At 45.3% G+C, this 16,459-nt stretch overlaps 1 protein-coding gene across 7 annotated transcripts in view; it reads left to right on the forward strand.

Moving 5' to 3' along the window:
- Nucleotides 1–16,459, forward strand: part of SDK2 (sidekick cell adhesion molecule 2) — a 446,383-nt gene that overhangs the window by 317,873 nt on the left and 112,051 nt on the right. For 6 of the 7 annotated variants that reach the window (XM_053295774.1, XM_053295769.1, XM_053295771.1 and 3 more), the window contains exons 3-4: nt 2,541–2,647; nt 11,012–11,159. In XM_053295774.1, the coding sequence (XP_053151749.1) occupies nt 2,541–2,647; nt 11,012–11,159 (255 nt within the window). Of the gene's footprint in view, nt 1–2,540; nt 2,648–11,011; nt 11,160–16,459 lie in introns of those variants that run through there. The other variant, XM_053295775.1, reaches the window with a different exon arrangement.

Here is a 16,459-nt window from a genome sequence, read left to right on the forward strand (position 1 = left end):
GTTCTTCAAAGCCTCCCAGCTTGTAGCTGCTATATGGGCAGTCACTCTGCTAACATCAGAGGTGCAGACACACCACTGCTGGGCGAGAATCTATTGACCTCTTTGTCCAGGGGTAGAGATGAATTTTTCTGCCTGCCACAGGCAAACAACAGCGGGGGGGGGAGTATCTCTAGACTTTGAGGCAGCCGTTAGATGATCGCCCCTCATTATTAAAGTTTAATTTAAACTGTGTATTGGAAAGAACAAACAAACTCGTATCAAAGGAGCCTCCGGCACTTTTTAGTACTTGATTAAATTTAAGAGTGTGAGGGCTGGATTCCTTCACTTATTTCCTCTGAGTTTCCTTCTTCTAGATTCTCTTATTGCTGCAGAGAAACTACATAAATGAATGCCTGAGATTAATTCTATCTTCCCAGATTGCTTCAGTGGGTCTATAGTCTGCAAGGAAGAGTTGTCCAGCTGCACGCCCCCCCCCCCCCGCCCAACCTGCTTACAACTCACTCTTCATTGTCCCTCTTCACAGCCTAAGATTCCTCTTCATTGTATCTATGACCCTTCACTTGAACTTATTCCCCATGTTTTCCTCAACCTTATCCTCAACCTTATCCTTCCCAGCTATCTGTCATGCTTAGGAAACCTACATACTTTTTAGCAACTTTTCTCACAGTCCCTTGGAGGACCCCCAGTGGAAATTATAGTACAAACGTGTTCAGACATAGGTCAGTTTGCTTCATAATGTGCAGCTACAACAATTGCATAGGTTACATAGAAGCTGCCTACAGAGTCAGTCCTTTGGTCCATCTAGCTCAGTATTGTTTACATTGAGTGGCAGCAGCTGCCTATGCCACCAGGGACTGAACCGGAGGCTTTCTGCATCCAAAACCAATGCCATTCCACTAAGATACACTCCTTCCCCTTTCTAACCTAAACATGCTAACAATGTGGATGGCACATAGATCCACATGTATTTGCTGTGGCAGGCTGGGTGGGGAGGCATGCTATGGTGTACAGTGCTGACAAAATAGTGGAGAGATGGCTTGTCGATGCCATACTTGGGGCTGCTTAAACTCTGGTTTGTACATGGGTGATGAAGAGGATTTCAGCAGCTCTACTACTGTGGTAGGGACACTGCCTTTGCTAAACCTATGGCTTAGCTGGCATTCCCTTTCTTACTACAAGAAAGGAATATTAATGCCTCGAGGCCTGAAATAGTACAAGCTTAAGAACTCTGGCCTGTTGCTGTGATTTGCTTCACTTGAAGTTTTGTGATGTTCGTGACACCGAGCAAATATGTGCTCAGGCTCTTTTTGAAGTTCCGCTTCTGCAAGTAGAAGTCAGGAGTTCAGCAGCCCAACATATCTCTGAAACTGTTGTCTTTGACACCGAATTCTGAACAGTGTGTGTATCCCTAGAGTGCCCTTTCCTTCCACAGATGATCCGACAGGGAGGCATTGGCAGGTGGGAGGTGTCTAGTTACTGTCCCAGAAACACTGTGTTTATTTTAAAACTCTGCCTTCTCTGGCCAGTAATGGAGCAAATTTTTGCAAGGTTCATGGTGGCATGGGGAAAAAGGGATACACTAGCCCAGAAAGATTCGGCACTGATCGTTCTTATAGACCTTGTGAGTGTGTTCACAGAAGTAATTGGCTTGGGCTGGTATATGGATTATCTGGTTCAAAGATGCCAAAGAATGCCAGGTCCATTTGGCAATGATGCATTGGCGTGCATCACACACACACACACACACACACACACACACACACACACACACACGTAAGCCTTAAGAAGCAGCATAATAGTACTCATCAGAACTTAGGGTAGCCAGAAAAGGAATGTTATCTTCCTCCACAGGAGGTTCTGCTGCTTCTAAACTCAGGGACCCTGCATAGCCAGATGGTAGCCATGCTTGAGATCAGTGCTTCTCAGTCTCCCTCCTCCCTTCTTCATCCCAGAAATGTCTTGCCTATGCATTGCTTTGTTCATCCACAAAAGTGTGGTCCCATTCCCTCTCTGAAAGGTTTTATATATAAAAACCACAAAATTGTATGGCTAGAACTGAAGATACACATCCAAACAGAGCAGGCACCTAACCAAAGTCTAGCCCATTCCTTTAATTAGGTTGTGCCTGTGGGAATGAAACCCAGAGCATCCCGGATAAAAATGCACATTGAGCGAAGTTCTCCACCATGTCGGATCAGTTGCAGCCAGCGTGTCTCACTTGTTGCTGTTCTTTGACCCCTCTCTGATTGCTCTGATCCCCCAGCAGATGTTGATGTGCTTATTTGTTTATTTTTAATTTTTGGTCCAAACAACAGAGTATAAAGGTTGCTGCACAATCAATCAGCGAGTAAATAATGAAAGCTTTTGCAGATGCAATCCACGCCACCAAAGCAGACAACAATAATTCACTTTAGCCTATCAGGAGATGTACGAGATTACAGTTGCCCTGAGTATGTACCTCATCGATTGTGTACCGCATTGATCTATGCAATCATCTGTCTTTCTTCCTTTGTCTTCTGTGCCCCTCTCTTTTTCTCTAGGTACATGATCACATCACTGGATCGTACCCACGCTGGCTTCTACCGTTGCATTGTGCGCAATCGCATGGGAGCCCTGCTGCAAAGGCAGACAGAAGTGCAGGTGGCATGTAAGTGGTGGTGCCTGTTATGATACTAAAGGTTTCAAAAGGAACAGGGAGGCTGTCCACAAGGTACATCACAAGGCAAGAGGGTGGATGGGGGGGGTGGCAAAGTTGCCACAAAGGAGAGATGGCCCATCAGTTGAAAGGAAGCCAAGGTGCCAAGATAAAAGATCGAGAGGCCTTGACAAGTGTAATATATACATTATAGATAATCTCCAGAGACGCAGGTGCAGCAGCTTCCAAGTTCAAGGGAAGCTGAGTTGAGGACTCAGCTATATGTTACGCCAGAGGTGCGCAACAAAGTCACTGACAGCCACAAGCAAGCATGGGATGGGGCCATAGCTCAGTGGTGGAGCATCTGCTCTGCATGCAGAAGGTCCCAGATTCAATCCCTGGCATCATACATGGAATAATAATTAATAGTAGGACTTGGAGAGAGAGACTCCTGCCTGAAACCTTGGAGAGTCGCTGCCAGTCAGTGTAGACAATACTGAGCTTGACAGACCAATGGTCTGACTCGGGGCAGCTTCCTAGATTTCAAACATGCATCTGAAGCACTGCAAAGGGGGAGGACGCACTTTGATAGGGACAACTTAGAGCAGAATAGCGAAGTAAAAGGTAAAGTGTGCCGTCAAGTCGGTGTTGACTCCTGGCGACCACAGAGCCATGTGGTTTTCTTGGTAGAATACAGGAGGGGTTTACCATTGCCTCCTCCCATGCAGTCTGAGATGATGTCTTTCGGCACCTACCTATTTCGCTGCTGCCCAATATAGGAGTTTCCCATATTCTGGGAAACATACCAGCGGGATTTGAACCGTAACCTCTGGCTTGCTAGTCAAGTCATTTCCCCAGTGAGGTGGCTTGAGCAGAATAGTAGCCAACAACAACAAAAAGGTTATTATCCCCTCCCCTCCCCTCTGTACGTGATTACATTACTGGATCACACCCATCCTGATTTCTACTGCCACATCTCACTCAAAATCATCCCCTCCAAAAACTGCTTTTTGTTACAAAAAGCAGCTGCCAGCCAGGTCTTCATTCCACACATTTGCATGCAACACTATAGTTAGGCCCTGAGAGACGGACAAGGAGTTGTAGTGTTTAGACAGTAGTTTCTAAGGTTCATAGCTTGGGGGGGGGGGTTGAATTAGGGTGGAAATGCTGAATAAAAGGGTTAGAGCCTCTCTCCTCACCCTCCTGAAGTTGTGATGCAAATCTGGATTGGGAGGGAGGTGCAGCTGCCATTTGCAAACATTTAGAGAGAGTGGAGATGCATCCACATATTTCTTTCATCACATCTAATTTAGCCCTAAGGTTCACCCTGGGGAGAGAGAATGGCTCTAGTTTGGTTAGTCTAGTAGTAGTAATATGCACTTTAGCTCCGCCCCATCTCCTTGTTCTGCATTTCTAAACCTACATACTCCACCCACCACTACCCCACCCAACCATCACAATGAAGACACATTTGTTTCAATGGTAGCTTTGATAGGCTGAGATGTGACCCCTTTGCCAATCCATTATTATGATCACATATTACTACATACAAAAACGTTTCTGTTGCAAGCAATTTATCCCAGTGAACGGATGGGATTAACAGTCAAGGTCATCAGATAGCAAGATCTGGATGGTCCTTGGTGAGCAAACGCTGGGTGAGAAATTATTGGGTGCTAAAGGGCTCTTTAGTTGAGCAGTATTAGAGCCAACAGCTGGAAAGTAAAGTTGGAGAAATGCAAATGAAAAGAAAGGCATAGTCTCTTAACAATGTGAGTGATGAACCATAGGGACGGAACATCATCAAAGAGGGCATCTTTCACCTTCTTCAGATCAAGATTAGAGCGCTTTCTAAAGGACACGGCTCAGCAGAATTTTGATATAGCAGTGATGAAAGGGGACTCTGCAGCCATGCTTAGTCTATGAGAAGTCACCTTCCAGTTTTATCACACTTTATTAATCCTCTGGCAACAATAAACTGACCTTTTGTAGCAGTGCCAAATCACAGAACCTCAAATCTCATAAGGAATGCCCCTTCCCTCCAGGTTGAGAGATTACATTTAAATCTCTCTTTTCTTATTTGTTACTTTTCTTTTTAATGACCTTTCAGAATACACAACATTCATATTTTCAAACCCTTTATGGTCAACAGAACTGGAAGCTTCTCCATGTGAAGCCTGATCTTTAGTCCCGTGAAATGCAGTGGGGGGAAGAAATTGGAACAGGATTGCAGGGCACCTGAATATTCAGCAGCTGTGGCTAGGGGGGTGGGTGGTAGGATAGCCCTGGGAGACAAGTAGTAGGAGAGGTCACAGATTAGCACTGAGGTCCAGGACTGTGTGTGAGAGAAGTCAGCCTAAGGAGACAGTTCTCCTGAAGTGTGTGGTGTTTTGGGTTAATCCATTCCTTGATGCACGCCAGCTTTGGAATGGTGATTCAGTTACTTTTATTCCAGTCCCGGCTGCTTTCCAGTTTATATGCTACAACATTGGTAAAATGCTTGAGTTTGGCCGTATCATACTTAAAATGTAAATAAAAGGTCCAGCCGTTTGTTGTGCAAAGCCACCAGCAGGGGGAGCACAAACTTCCTACAACGAACCTCCTACAACGGGAAAATACAGCTGCCTTTTTGCAACGCACATGCAACGATGTAGCACTATGACACAAAGATAAAATCCAAAATAAGGCATTGGAAATGTGAATGGCACCTTGCTGTCAGTGCAGGGACTGCAGTGTCACAACACGGGAAGTACGGAAACACACTTAGCAGATATGTATTGACACTGCTGTAGCATGTAATCTGGAGTGGAGGTGGGGCTAATAAACAGCCAGCAGCAAGAGCACTGAAAGCAGACTGCACTTGCCTCTCTGTCAATAATATCTATTTCAATAAACCATTCATATTCTTGATTCTACCCCACTGCCTTGTCTTTGCATACCACAACTCTCTCCTCTGGATTCTACAAAGTGTTAAATCCCCAAGACAGCTTTAACAAAAGCAAGCAATTCTCCTCAGCAGCACCCTCTGGAAGGCAGGGAAAGCAAACAACGTTTATAACAATTACAGCACCGTTGCCTGACGCAGGGACAAGCTGCCCATATAGATCAGCCAACATGCAGGGGAAAGGCCGGAACGCAGATGACAAATCTTCAGCTGACGGCAGAATTTGGATCAGTTGTCTGGCTGCCATGGCACTTAACTGGGGAGTCCCCTAACAGCAGTGGGTGTGTCTCTGGGTAGAAGCTATTCTGTGAGGGTGGCGGGGGTGGAGTGGGGAGAAGTAGTAGCTTGAATAGGAATAGCTTTAGCACAGTAGTGCTTGTAAGGTTATCTTGAACTGTTCCCTTACACCAGATCCTACTGGGCTTGTCCACTCTGGAAAACTAGCTATGGGCTTTGATGGGTGGGGTAGGGGCTGGAGTGGCCTAGAACTGGCTGTTGGGGGTGGGGGACATGGGTAAGACTTAAGTAGGCACCTGTATGTATTTTCTGCTATTGGGTGAGCTGCCTCTCAATCTTAATGTGGCTTACTGGTGTTGCTTTGTGTTGTGTAGGGGTTTTTCCCCTTCTCACCAGAATCCCCATGATCCACTGACTTGTCTACAACTGTTCAAACAAGAGTACACGCTCCAGAGCTCTGACTATTTGGTCATTGGTTAAAACATCAGTAACCCACCCATTCTTCTCAAAAGAAATCAGTATAACTTTATGGTTTGTATTGTTTAACTGATTTTAAGGTTTTGAATATGATTTTTATGGAGTTTTACTGTATTTTAACTGTTGTAAACAACCATGGGCTGTCTTATGAAAGGAAGTATAAAAATTGAACGAACAAATAAATGACAGCCAGAAGATCCTAACAATAACAAAAACACTACATCAAAAACAAAACAGAAACAACAGCATAAAACTGCAAAATAAGAAGGTACAGTAGTTGAACCATAAGTACAAATGAAGATCGAAAGGGGGCCTGACACTATACTAGAAGAACAAATTGACCAAAGAGCCCTCAGTCCATGCCAAAGGTCTCTTTCAAATGCCTGGTCTTTTCCTGGCATCTAAACACATTCTGTTTTGGGCCTTCCTTGGGAAGGCTTTCCTCAAGGTTGGTGATACAACCACAGAAGCTCTGCATGGATACCCCCATACTTCAGTTGGTGGGGAGGAATCCAGAGCAGAGCTTAAAACTGAATGAAGCACTCAAGAAGGAACATAATATGAGAAAGGACAGTCCTTCGGGTACCCAGGTCCCAAGCCATTTAGACTTTTAAAGCTAAGCACTAGCACCTTCCTCTGAGCCTGGCCCACTGTGGGAGGTCAAATAACACTGGGGTGAAAATGATCTGACCATCCCACTCCCGACAATGATCTAGCACATTTTGCAGTAGTTGAAGTTTCTGGAATTGTGAAGGCTTGGCTAATCAGTATCCAGTACACAGTTAGCGTGAGTATGCACTCTTGCTTAAGAAGTGCCTTGTTGGATTAGACCAAAGTCCATCTTGTCCATCTTCTTTACAGGAATGCCTATCAGTGGCATTATGTGGAGAAACTGGCCAGTTGTTCACCAGTGGGCAACAGTTAAGATTCTTCCAACCCTGCTCTACTCTATGTTGTGTTTTGGTCCTATGAGTCTTTTACCACATAATGTTCTCTCTCCAGGAGGTATAGTGCTGTGTGACCCTGGTCAGACAGACATACCCTGCTCTGTCACAGTTCTATCAGTCACTTGTTCTGTACCAGCAAAGTGGGCTCTCTGTCATGTGGCACTCCCCCCCCCAACACAAAAAAGCTGCAACTTTGCAAGTGGAGTATTTTTTCCATCCTGCTTTTTGTGAGAGAAGGGGGTCTGTGCCCTCAAAGGGGCTTTGGTCACAAGAGGAACACTCCTTGATTCCTCTAACTGCTTAGTTTGTTTCTCTTCGGAGATTTCCTGGGGTTTTCAAGGTTATCATCAGGGCTGTGTGGGAAGCAGAGTCCTTTAAGCAAATGGCTGGGGCCGGGCCGTTTCTGCCTGTCAGATCAGAGCGTGCTGTGAGGACTTCAAAAGCCCAGCGAAGAAGGGGAAGACTGGCTGAGCCAGGAGCAGCAGAAGAAAGTAGAGAAAGGGGCCGTGGCCACCAGGCAGAGGAAGGTGGCAGCAGGGGGGACTTTTCAGCCAGGTTTAAGGCAAGGTTGACAGGCGCCTATGAGGCTCTCTGTGCTGTCACACATGTGTGCTCGCCTACAGTATAAAAGTGCCACCCTGGAAAGGGAGATGCCACACCGTCAATCCTAATGAAAGTGACACTTCAGAGGAGGGTGGTATGCTAGCAGGGTTTCAGGGGCCAGAGTGCATCAAGACTGATGAAAGATCTGCTTGGGGTTCTGCTGTTGGTCTCAGCGCTAGGCTGCCGCAGCAGCAGCAGCAGCAACCCCTCCTACTCCTCCCTGCTCTCATTCCTGCCTTGACTCCCTCTTCTCTTCCCCTTCTCTCTCTCTTTGATGTTGCCCCTCTGTATTCTTTGCCCACAACTGCAGGGTTGCAATTTTTAAAGATTCAAAATCCCAAGCCAGACTTCTAATAAGACGAGAGTCACTTCAAAGATAGCCTGAGGTTTTCTGTTTCTGTTTTTAATTAAGCGGGATTGTTTTGTTTTGGAGCAACAGATAATGTAAGGGGTTTTACATCCATTTAAGGGCTCTATTGTCAAGGGGCTAAAGAACTGAAGTCCGCCATCTTCTAATTATGTATATATTCCTCAACCTCTGTGTCCCACTGAGCGGCTGCTCCATAGTAACACTGCAAAGACAGTGCCAGAACCAATTTCTGTACTATGGCAGCGACTCTCTGTTGTGCACTTAGTTATTTCTCTGCAGTTATGGGGACTAGAAGCTGCTTGAAGGGAAGCAGAAATGTGCACCATTCTTGTGGCTTGGGTTTTCAAAAGGCCTTCCACTATAGTTACAAGATTCATGATGAAATTACCCATGTTAGAAGCCCTGAGGCCAACATCTCCAACTATGGGGGCTTAACTTCCCTCTGACGCTCCTTGTTAGAAGTGCTTTCCATCAAGAGTCACCCTAAGTGGACTTGGTGCCTCATCAGCATTCTTAGGAATGAAGATCTATGAGCCCAAGCAGCGAGAGAAAATTAAAATCCAGACCTGCCGCTGGAAAGGCTTGGCTGAGGGTGGGGAGAAAGAGCACCTTGTTGCTCATAGCCTGGAAGAGTGCTGTGGAAACCAGAGATTTAGTATCCTGACTTTCATGACTCTCTGCTTTTCTGTCAAGAAGAGAAATAACCACAAGAAATTGTGGAAAGGAAATAATCACTATCAAAAATTGGAAAAAAGAGATCTATGAACATCCGCTAAGTTTAAATTTGTAAATCATGTTGTGCCCACAAGATGAAGACATCCAAACACTAAAGACACTTTCAGTCATAAGCCAATATCTGCTGCCTTAGCCTGTGCCAGGCTGAAGGCAGGTGGAACAATTACCTCAGCATTTAGCCACTAGCCTATGTCATATGCAACATACACAGATCACACCTACAAGTCAAAATTTCCCCATCTCACTCCATGTTCCCCCTTACTCCCCGAAACTTACCCTTCCCCCCAAAAAATCAGCCCCCTCCCAAAGGTTGGTAGCAAATCAGGCAGCTAATGGGAAATTAATCAGGCAGCTGTGCTAACGCTAATGGCCAAGTCGTTAAAAAGAGATTCTTTACACGTTTTTAATTACAGCAATTAAAGCAAGTCAATAAAATGTCTCCCCACCCCCCCACCCCATTTTGTCATTAGTACTATTATTATTAAAGGTGCTATAAATTTCCAGCACACAAACAGCTGCGCCACGAGGAGGCACCGACCTCCATCCCAGCAGCTCCAAGGTTGTTGGTCAAAATGTGTGAGGAGGGGAATGGCATCTAAATGTAGATATGAATGTCGGAGAGGTGTCTGGCAATTGCCAGCATAGGTAGCAAGTGTGTGTGTGTGGCGGGGTGGGGGATGATATGTAGATGAAAGTATACAGAGTGTGCAAGCTGAAGAGATTGTATCACGTGTGGGACAACAAGGCACTTTTTTAAAAAAACAACTACAGGTCATTGCCAATTTAAAGCACATACCATCTGTGCTATGCATAATCTGTACAGGCACAGTGATATGGCACTGAAAAGTGTGCCAGTTTGGAAAAGGATAAATGTGCATGAACTTGCCACCACTTCATGAGATTAGCATATTCTCAGGGAAGATATTTCCAAGTATAAAATGCATGCCCTGAGCCATTTTTGGAAGGGCGGTATATAAATTAGATAGATAGATAGATAGATAGATAGATAGATAGATAGATAGATAGATAGATAGATCCTGTCAGTTGTGAAGAATACTTGCATGTATTCATTCCCATGTTTCCAAGTACACACACAAGCGGTGACCAGGCATGGGCTAAGCTCTTTCTCCCACCTGTTTTGTAAGGGGAAAAACCACATAGGGTTGCCCTCTCATAGCAGCTACAAACACATGTATTTTGCATTAGATAGTTAATTACCAAAATGTCTTGTGTGAAGCAACTCTCACAATTCACCCGAGAAAAGGTGGAGAAAAGCTAATTTCGAGGTGCCATGATTACTAGGAACTTGGTTTTCCACCAGCCATGAACAAAAAGTATGGGTGGACAGGAATCCTGCAATCAAAGACAGATTTTGTGTTCTGATTGGCTCCCACTCCAAAGCAAACTTTAAGACAGGCTTGCACAACTTGTAACCCATCAAGCCAAATGGAGCCCACTAGCCATGTTGTGAGGCCTGCCAGTTGCTTAGCAGCTCCACCTCATTTTTTCTAGTCACAAATAGCAAAAACTGGACATTTATCAAGCTCCTGACAGGCAGTCTGTGTGGCTGGTGGGCTGCTTGTGCTATGGTAGTTCACAAGTTGTGCAGGCCTGCATTATGACATTCTCAACTCCCAGAAGCCCCTGGACCCAGTAGCCCTTTCTCATATAACTCTGTAGCTTGTTAAGCTCTTACTGGGCCTCCTGCACTACCCTGTTCACATAGCCATACTAGATGACTTGCACACGAACTCCACATGTGAACCACTGGGGAGGGACTCTGGACTGGGAACCTATTGTATATTGTATATCCCAGTCCCAATATAGAAGCACTGGAGAATACTGGCATTTGGATGTGGAGGAGCGAGTGCTAAAGCAGCTTTCTCTAAAGGGTGTGGAGAATGACTATCCCCATTTCCCAGAGTTTTTAGCCTCCCGTTAGCTGCTCTGCCTGGATCTGGGAGCCCAAGACTTAGCTGAGGCTGCTCTGTGGCCAGGGTCTGAGATTGCCAAGTCTTCATCCTCTGCTCTTGCAATTGACAGATTTGCTGCTGCTTCTTTTTCAGACATGGGAAGCTTTGAAGAGAGCGAGAAGCAGCAGAGTGTCTCTCATGGTGAAGCTGCTGTCATCCATGCTCCCCGCATCGCCAGCTTCCCTCGCCCACAGGTCACATGGTTCCGTGATGGACGCAAAATCCCCCCCAGCAGCCGCATGTGGGTAAAAAATGCATGGCATTCTATGAACCACCTTCAGAGTTGAAAAGACTCTTATTTCCACTGCTTGTACTGACCCACCTAGCTTTTGTCAAGCTCAATTAAATCACCTAGACTTGCAGAGAATACTTACTACACTCATAACCGGCCTTTCCAGACAATCATCTCTTCACAGTTGTTACTTGTTTGTTTAAGGGAGAGATGTCTGGACTTTTTTTTTTTAAAAAAAAATCAAGGTAGTGCATCTATTGTGGGGCTATCATAACTTCTTCTATTGAAGTGTTGGAGAAATGGCACCTGCTCAGTTCTCCTTTCAGCCTAACTACTAAAGGCACAGGAAACGTCAAGAGTCTTGTTGTTCCCAACAAGAGTTGCTGTGGGGGAAATTGAGGCCCAAGTACAAGCAAATTCTCAAGCTTGAAGAGAAGACAAGATGCGCATTATGATTCTTAATTTTTTTTAAAAAAAAATCCTGCTTTTCTTCTGGGGAGTTCAGGACAGCATAAAAGATTATTCCCTGCCCCTGTCATGTTATCCCCACAACAGCCCTAAGAAGTAAGATCAACACACACACAGCGGGGGGTGGGGGGTGGGAGAGAGAGACTGGCCCAAGATTACTCAGTGAGCTTCAGGACTAAATAGGGATTTGAAACCTAGTTATCCCCAGTGCTTGCCTAACACTCTAACCAGTGCACTACACCAGCTTTCATTACCCTGCCCTTGAGGCTACCTGGCCAGTAGCGAAGACTGCATGTTCTATCTGTGGAAGCAGTAGGAGTCTCTTTGCTCTGGTTGCTTTTGCCAGGGTTTCATGACATAAGTTCTCCCCCTTTTTATTTACTTATTGGTGAAGTGAATTTCTGGGGAAATTGCCCATGTATTTTCTTATCATTTGAGTATCCCACCAGATCATTCTCTTTTAGGTCTGCTCCACAGACAGTTAAAGGGGCTGTGGAAGTCCTCAGTTTTAAAGGGATTGTACCACGATTCGGAAGCCAAATCGTGTTTCAGCACATCCTTAAGCCACATGCCTTTCATGAAATACAAATTCCTTTGGAATAAGTAGTTGCTCTAGTCATAGCTCCAAAGGAGTGTTATGTAATCTCTTAGGAGGCCATTATCCACAACAGGACCCAGTTTCTTCCAACGGCAAACAAGATTTATCTGGTGGGCCACTGTGTGAAACAGGATGCTGGACTAGATGGGCCTTGGGCTTGATCCAGCAGGGCTGTTCTTATGTTCTTAAGATTCAACCTGTGAGTCAGAATTTATCTTTGGCTTTCTTTCTCACCTCAAGTTCACAGGACCACCCTTCTCCTCCTTGCGTTGTAGCTTTGGCTCAAACCAGCCTATAGGGAAGATGTCTAGGATCAGGTTTGGACAAGATGGAGAAGCTCAGGGAACAAGAAGCACAATTCAATTTTACTTCCTCTCCTGGCCAGTTATTGTCACATCCAGAACAACCCTCACTTAGGTTAACTGGGGGACTTAAACTCAGTACAAAACATACACACATCCTGCCAGAAACAAAGACACTAGCAAAACAAGGAGATTACCCATGAAGCCTTAAACATACAGGTTTCTTCTCTGTTTAAGCAAAAATCTCACAAACAGTACAAATTCCATCCCTCATTTCAGCATTCTCGGCGGTGCCTGTGTGTCTTTCTATTCTGTATCAGGTGACGAGCCTCAGAGACTCTTTCCAGCTCCCACTCCCCCTCCCATATGAGGAGCATTGCATGCCATTCCCTACAGGGCTGCCTGCATTCCCTCACACTTGCCAGCTAACTGTCCCCTCAGGAGCTACTGTGCCTAATGGTCCATATTCCCACCCTGCCTCTGAGGCACCACAGAGCACTCCTTGCACGTCAATTCTATCCAGAGCTGGCTCTGTCAACCAGATCACAGCAATTACAGCTGATTAATATTCATAAGAGAGTTCAAAGGGGCCCTTCCCTGAAAGGTGGATCCAGCAGCAGCATCTGTGAGTGGGAGATTCCCATCTGATGGACGCCGTTGGCTTGGCAGAGACTGCCATAGGGTTGGAATAAACGGAGTTTGTGCTCCCTGATTCTTGATGATTGCAAATAAGGATTCCTCTAATTTTTTTTTTTAATTTTACATTTTATATCCCGCTCTTCCTCCAAGGAGCCCAGAGTGGTGTACTGCATACTTAAGTTTCTCCTCGCAACAACCCTGTGAAGTAGGTTAGGCTGAGAGAGAAGTGACTGGCCCAGAGTCACCCAGCAAGTCTCATGGCTGAATGGGGGTTTGAACCCGGGTCTCCCTGGTCCTAGTCCAGCACTTGAACTGGGGTCTAGAACCAGGACTGTAATATTATTCTTGTTGATAGATTCACTTTCCTCCATCATTACATTAGCACATGACTTTAGTTCCTCCCCGCCACACACACATACACCAAATATATAAATGAAATGCATGAATCTTTACAGGATAGCAAATGTGAACTTGCACAGCTATAACAAAAAGGAAGAACTAAGGCTCTTCCCCACCTCATTCTAACATGACACTTTCTTTTTTTCAACTCCAGCTCCGAGAGAAATTGTCAAATTACCTCCAGTTTCCTTGCTGTCTTGATGAGAGCTTTGTCTGTGTCTCTTCCTGCTTACCCTTACCCATTGCCCCCAGCTACTCTTCCTGGAACCGTCATTGTTACTCAGGAGACTTAACACTTCCAGGTCCTGTAGCATCTACAGGGACCTAGGAAGGGATGCAGCAAGCTTGTTACATGAGGTGTGAAGGCAAGTGTGAGCAGACTGTCTATAGAAAGAAATATGGGATGGCGACATCTACAGCACAATAAATAATGATAGGCAGGGATGTGTCTTCCCAGCAACCTCAGTGATATATCAATTCTTAGGAAAATACAAAGGGCAGCCTCCAAGAAAAGAGCAGCAAACTGCTCTCCTTGGCCCTCACCCCCAGTGGAAAAATACCAAGCACACATTAGCTGAGCTATTTATCTGAAAGAATCCTGCCACGTCCTCTCTTAATGGGAGAAAATGCAAAGGAACGCAGCTGAACGTGTGCTTGTTAAACTAACATTAAGGATGTTTAACAGATGTCTCAGGCACATCACATTAAAATCCGGAGATAGACTTGATAAACTAATGGCTTTGTTTATCATCAAGAAAATGAATTTAAAAGAAAAGGAGAGCGTGAGATATGAAGAAGGGCATTTGCTCTTACTTAAGGGTTGTAATATTCTGTTCAGGAAAGAAAGGGGGGAAAATTGCCATATCTCCCTAGACAGACAGACCCATTCATAGTAAGATACAACATTCACCCTCCAGTGAAGGATAATTTTTCAGAAATGGGAGCTTAAATTTCTAGCAGCCAACTATCTGCTTGCATGCTCCCAGGCATAGCTCAATCAGAGGGTATGAAGTTAAGAGGCCTGGAGCCCAACCCCCCCTGTGATCTAGCAACTAGACAATGTGCAAGCTGCAGTAAACACTGCATACGCTATGTATTCATGCTATGGTATACGCACAACCCACAATCCAGAGACACAGCTCTCTCTAGATGTCCAGTAGGGCTTTGGAGCAAGTTCCCCACATCATTCCCCACACTCTGCATTCTGGAGCTTCCATTCACTTCTCTTTTGTCCTTTTCACATGTTTAAGTTCAACACACATAAATCTGTTTACACAGTATATGTATGTGCTGATCTGTTGTACACATATACAGTGGTTCACACACAATGTTCAATACACATACCATACTACACTTCTTATCTGTACCCTGCATTTAAGGAGCCCTGTGCCCAGGTTAGTATCGAATAACTGTGCCTCTCCCTTCTTATTAGATACTAGCAAAACACCTGTCCTTATAATAGGTGTGATATATACAGAGAGAGGGTTTATGTATTCCAAGGATCCTGGGAGTGCACTCAGTGTTCCCTCTAACAGGGATTCCCAGATGTTGTTGACTACAACTCCCAGAATCCCCAGCTGCAATGGCTTTTGCTTGGGGATTCTGGGAGTTGTAGTCAACAACATCTGGGAATCCCTGTTAGAGGGAACACTGAGTGCAATGCACTGTTCACAGAGGCACATGCGCACACACACGTACGCAAGTCGGTTCCCTGTCAGTGAAGGACTAGGTACCTAAAATCATGGGCAGAGTATCCTCACTGGACTGAATGATGGCCATACATGTATAGGAAAGAAAAGTAAAGCGGGACATGTGCATTTTCAACATGACTAAAGGACTGGCTGAACCTGCTCCCTGCCACTGGTACCTCCAGCTGTTAAGAACCAAGCCTGCTGCTGCTGCCTCCATTTTGGGGCTGTTGCTTGGTCATGCTAGCATGCACCTGAATGTTGAGAATTAGTACTGGCATACGTATGCACTACTTTCCTTGGCTCTAAGAAGCTGCACAGGATGCTCTGCAGGGGAGCCAGAGAAGCTCTCCCAACACCACCCTTGAGGAGGTGGGTAACTGCCTTGCTGGTGTGTGCAGCCGTACAGCAGTGCACAGAAGTACTCAGAACCACTCCTGCACCAGACATAGCACCAGATCCTACAAACTGCTGCCTTGGCGCAGAGCAGCCCATGGGACTGGAACACACAGGATTGCCACCTTTTCATATTGATGTTGACTCTGTATGCTGAGCTTGGACATGAGTGTGTCCCATCAGGAAGCAAGGAGCCCAATTGGTGGTATAAATCTGGAATAATTTGTAGAAATATGTGTCCTCATTATCCCTCATCCTGCCCAAGGAAAAAGCGGATGCATTTAAAAATCCCTACAAATTGTGGTTGAAGGAAAGCTTTTTTCATTTATTAATTTATGTATTTATGGTTGTCGCATCTTCCACCAAGACAGCAGCTCTGCAGCTATAGCTTTGGCTCTGTCTTCCCCTAATTTGGCATGCTGTTGTGTGTTAACACCTCCACCATTTCCTGGGAATCAAGTTCAATCTGCCGGCTGCTATTCTGTATGTAAAACTAGTTTCTCGGCAATCAGTACAGTCAGCGGGCAAGGACACCTTAGCTCTGCCTGTGAGTGAAGTGAGACTGAGGAGCAGGGAGAAGAAGCGGAGTGCCACTGACAAGGCAGCATTTTCTACAATGGATGCTCTGGTGGAAGAAATCCTTCTGTGAAATCGTGGTTGTTTTTTTAAAGCAGAAACAAATGTGGTGAGTTGTAGGAAGCCAAAGTTAAAAATAAGGGCATGTTTGACAAGGAGAACTAGTTCTGAAGGGGAGCTAATTTAACACTTGGTAATTTTGGATGTGTGAACGTTTGAGCTGTGAGCAAAGGGGTGCAGATA

The sequence above is a fragment of the Hemicordylus capensis genome, chromosome 2 (genome assembly GCF_027244095.1).
Source record: "Hemicordylus capensis ecotype Gifberg chromosome 2, rHemCap1.1.pri, whole genome shotgun sequence".
Classification (NCBI taxonomy): Eukaryota; Metazoa; Chordata; class Lepidosauria; order Squamata; family Cordylidae; genus Hemicordylus; species Hemicordylus capensis.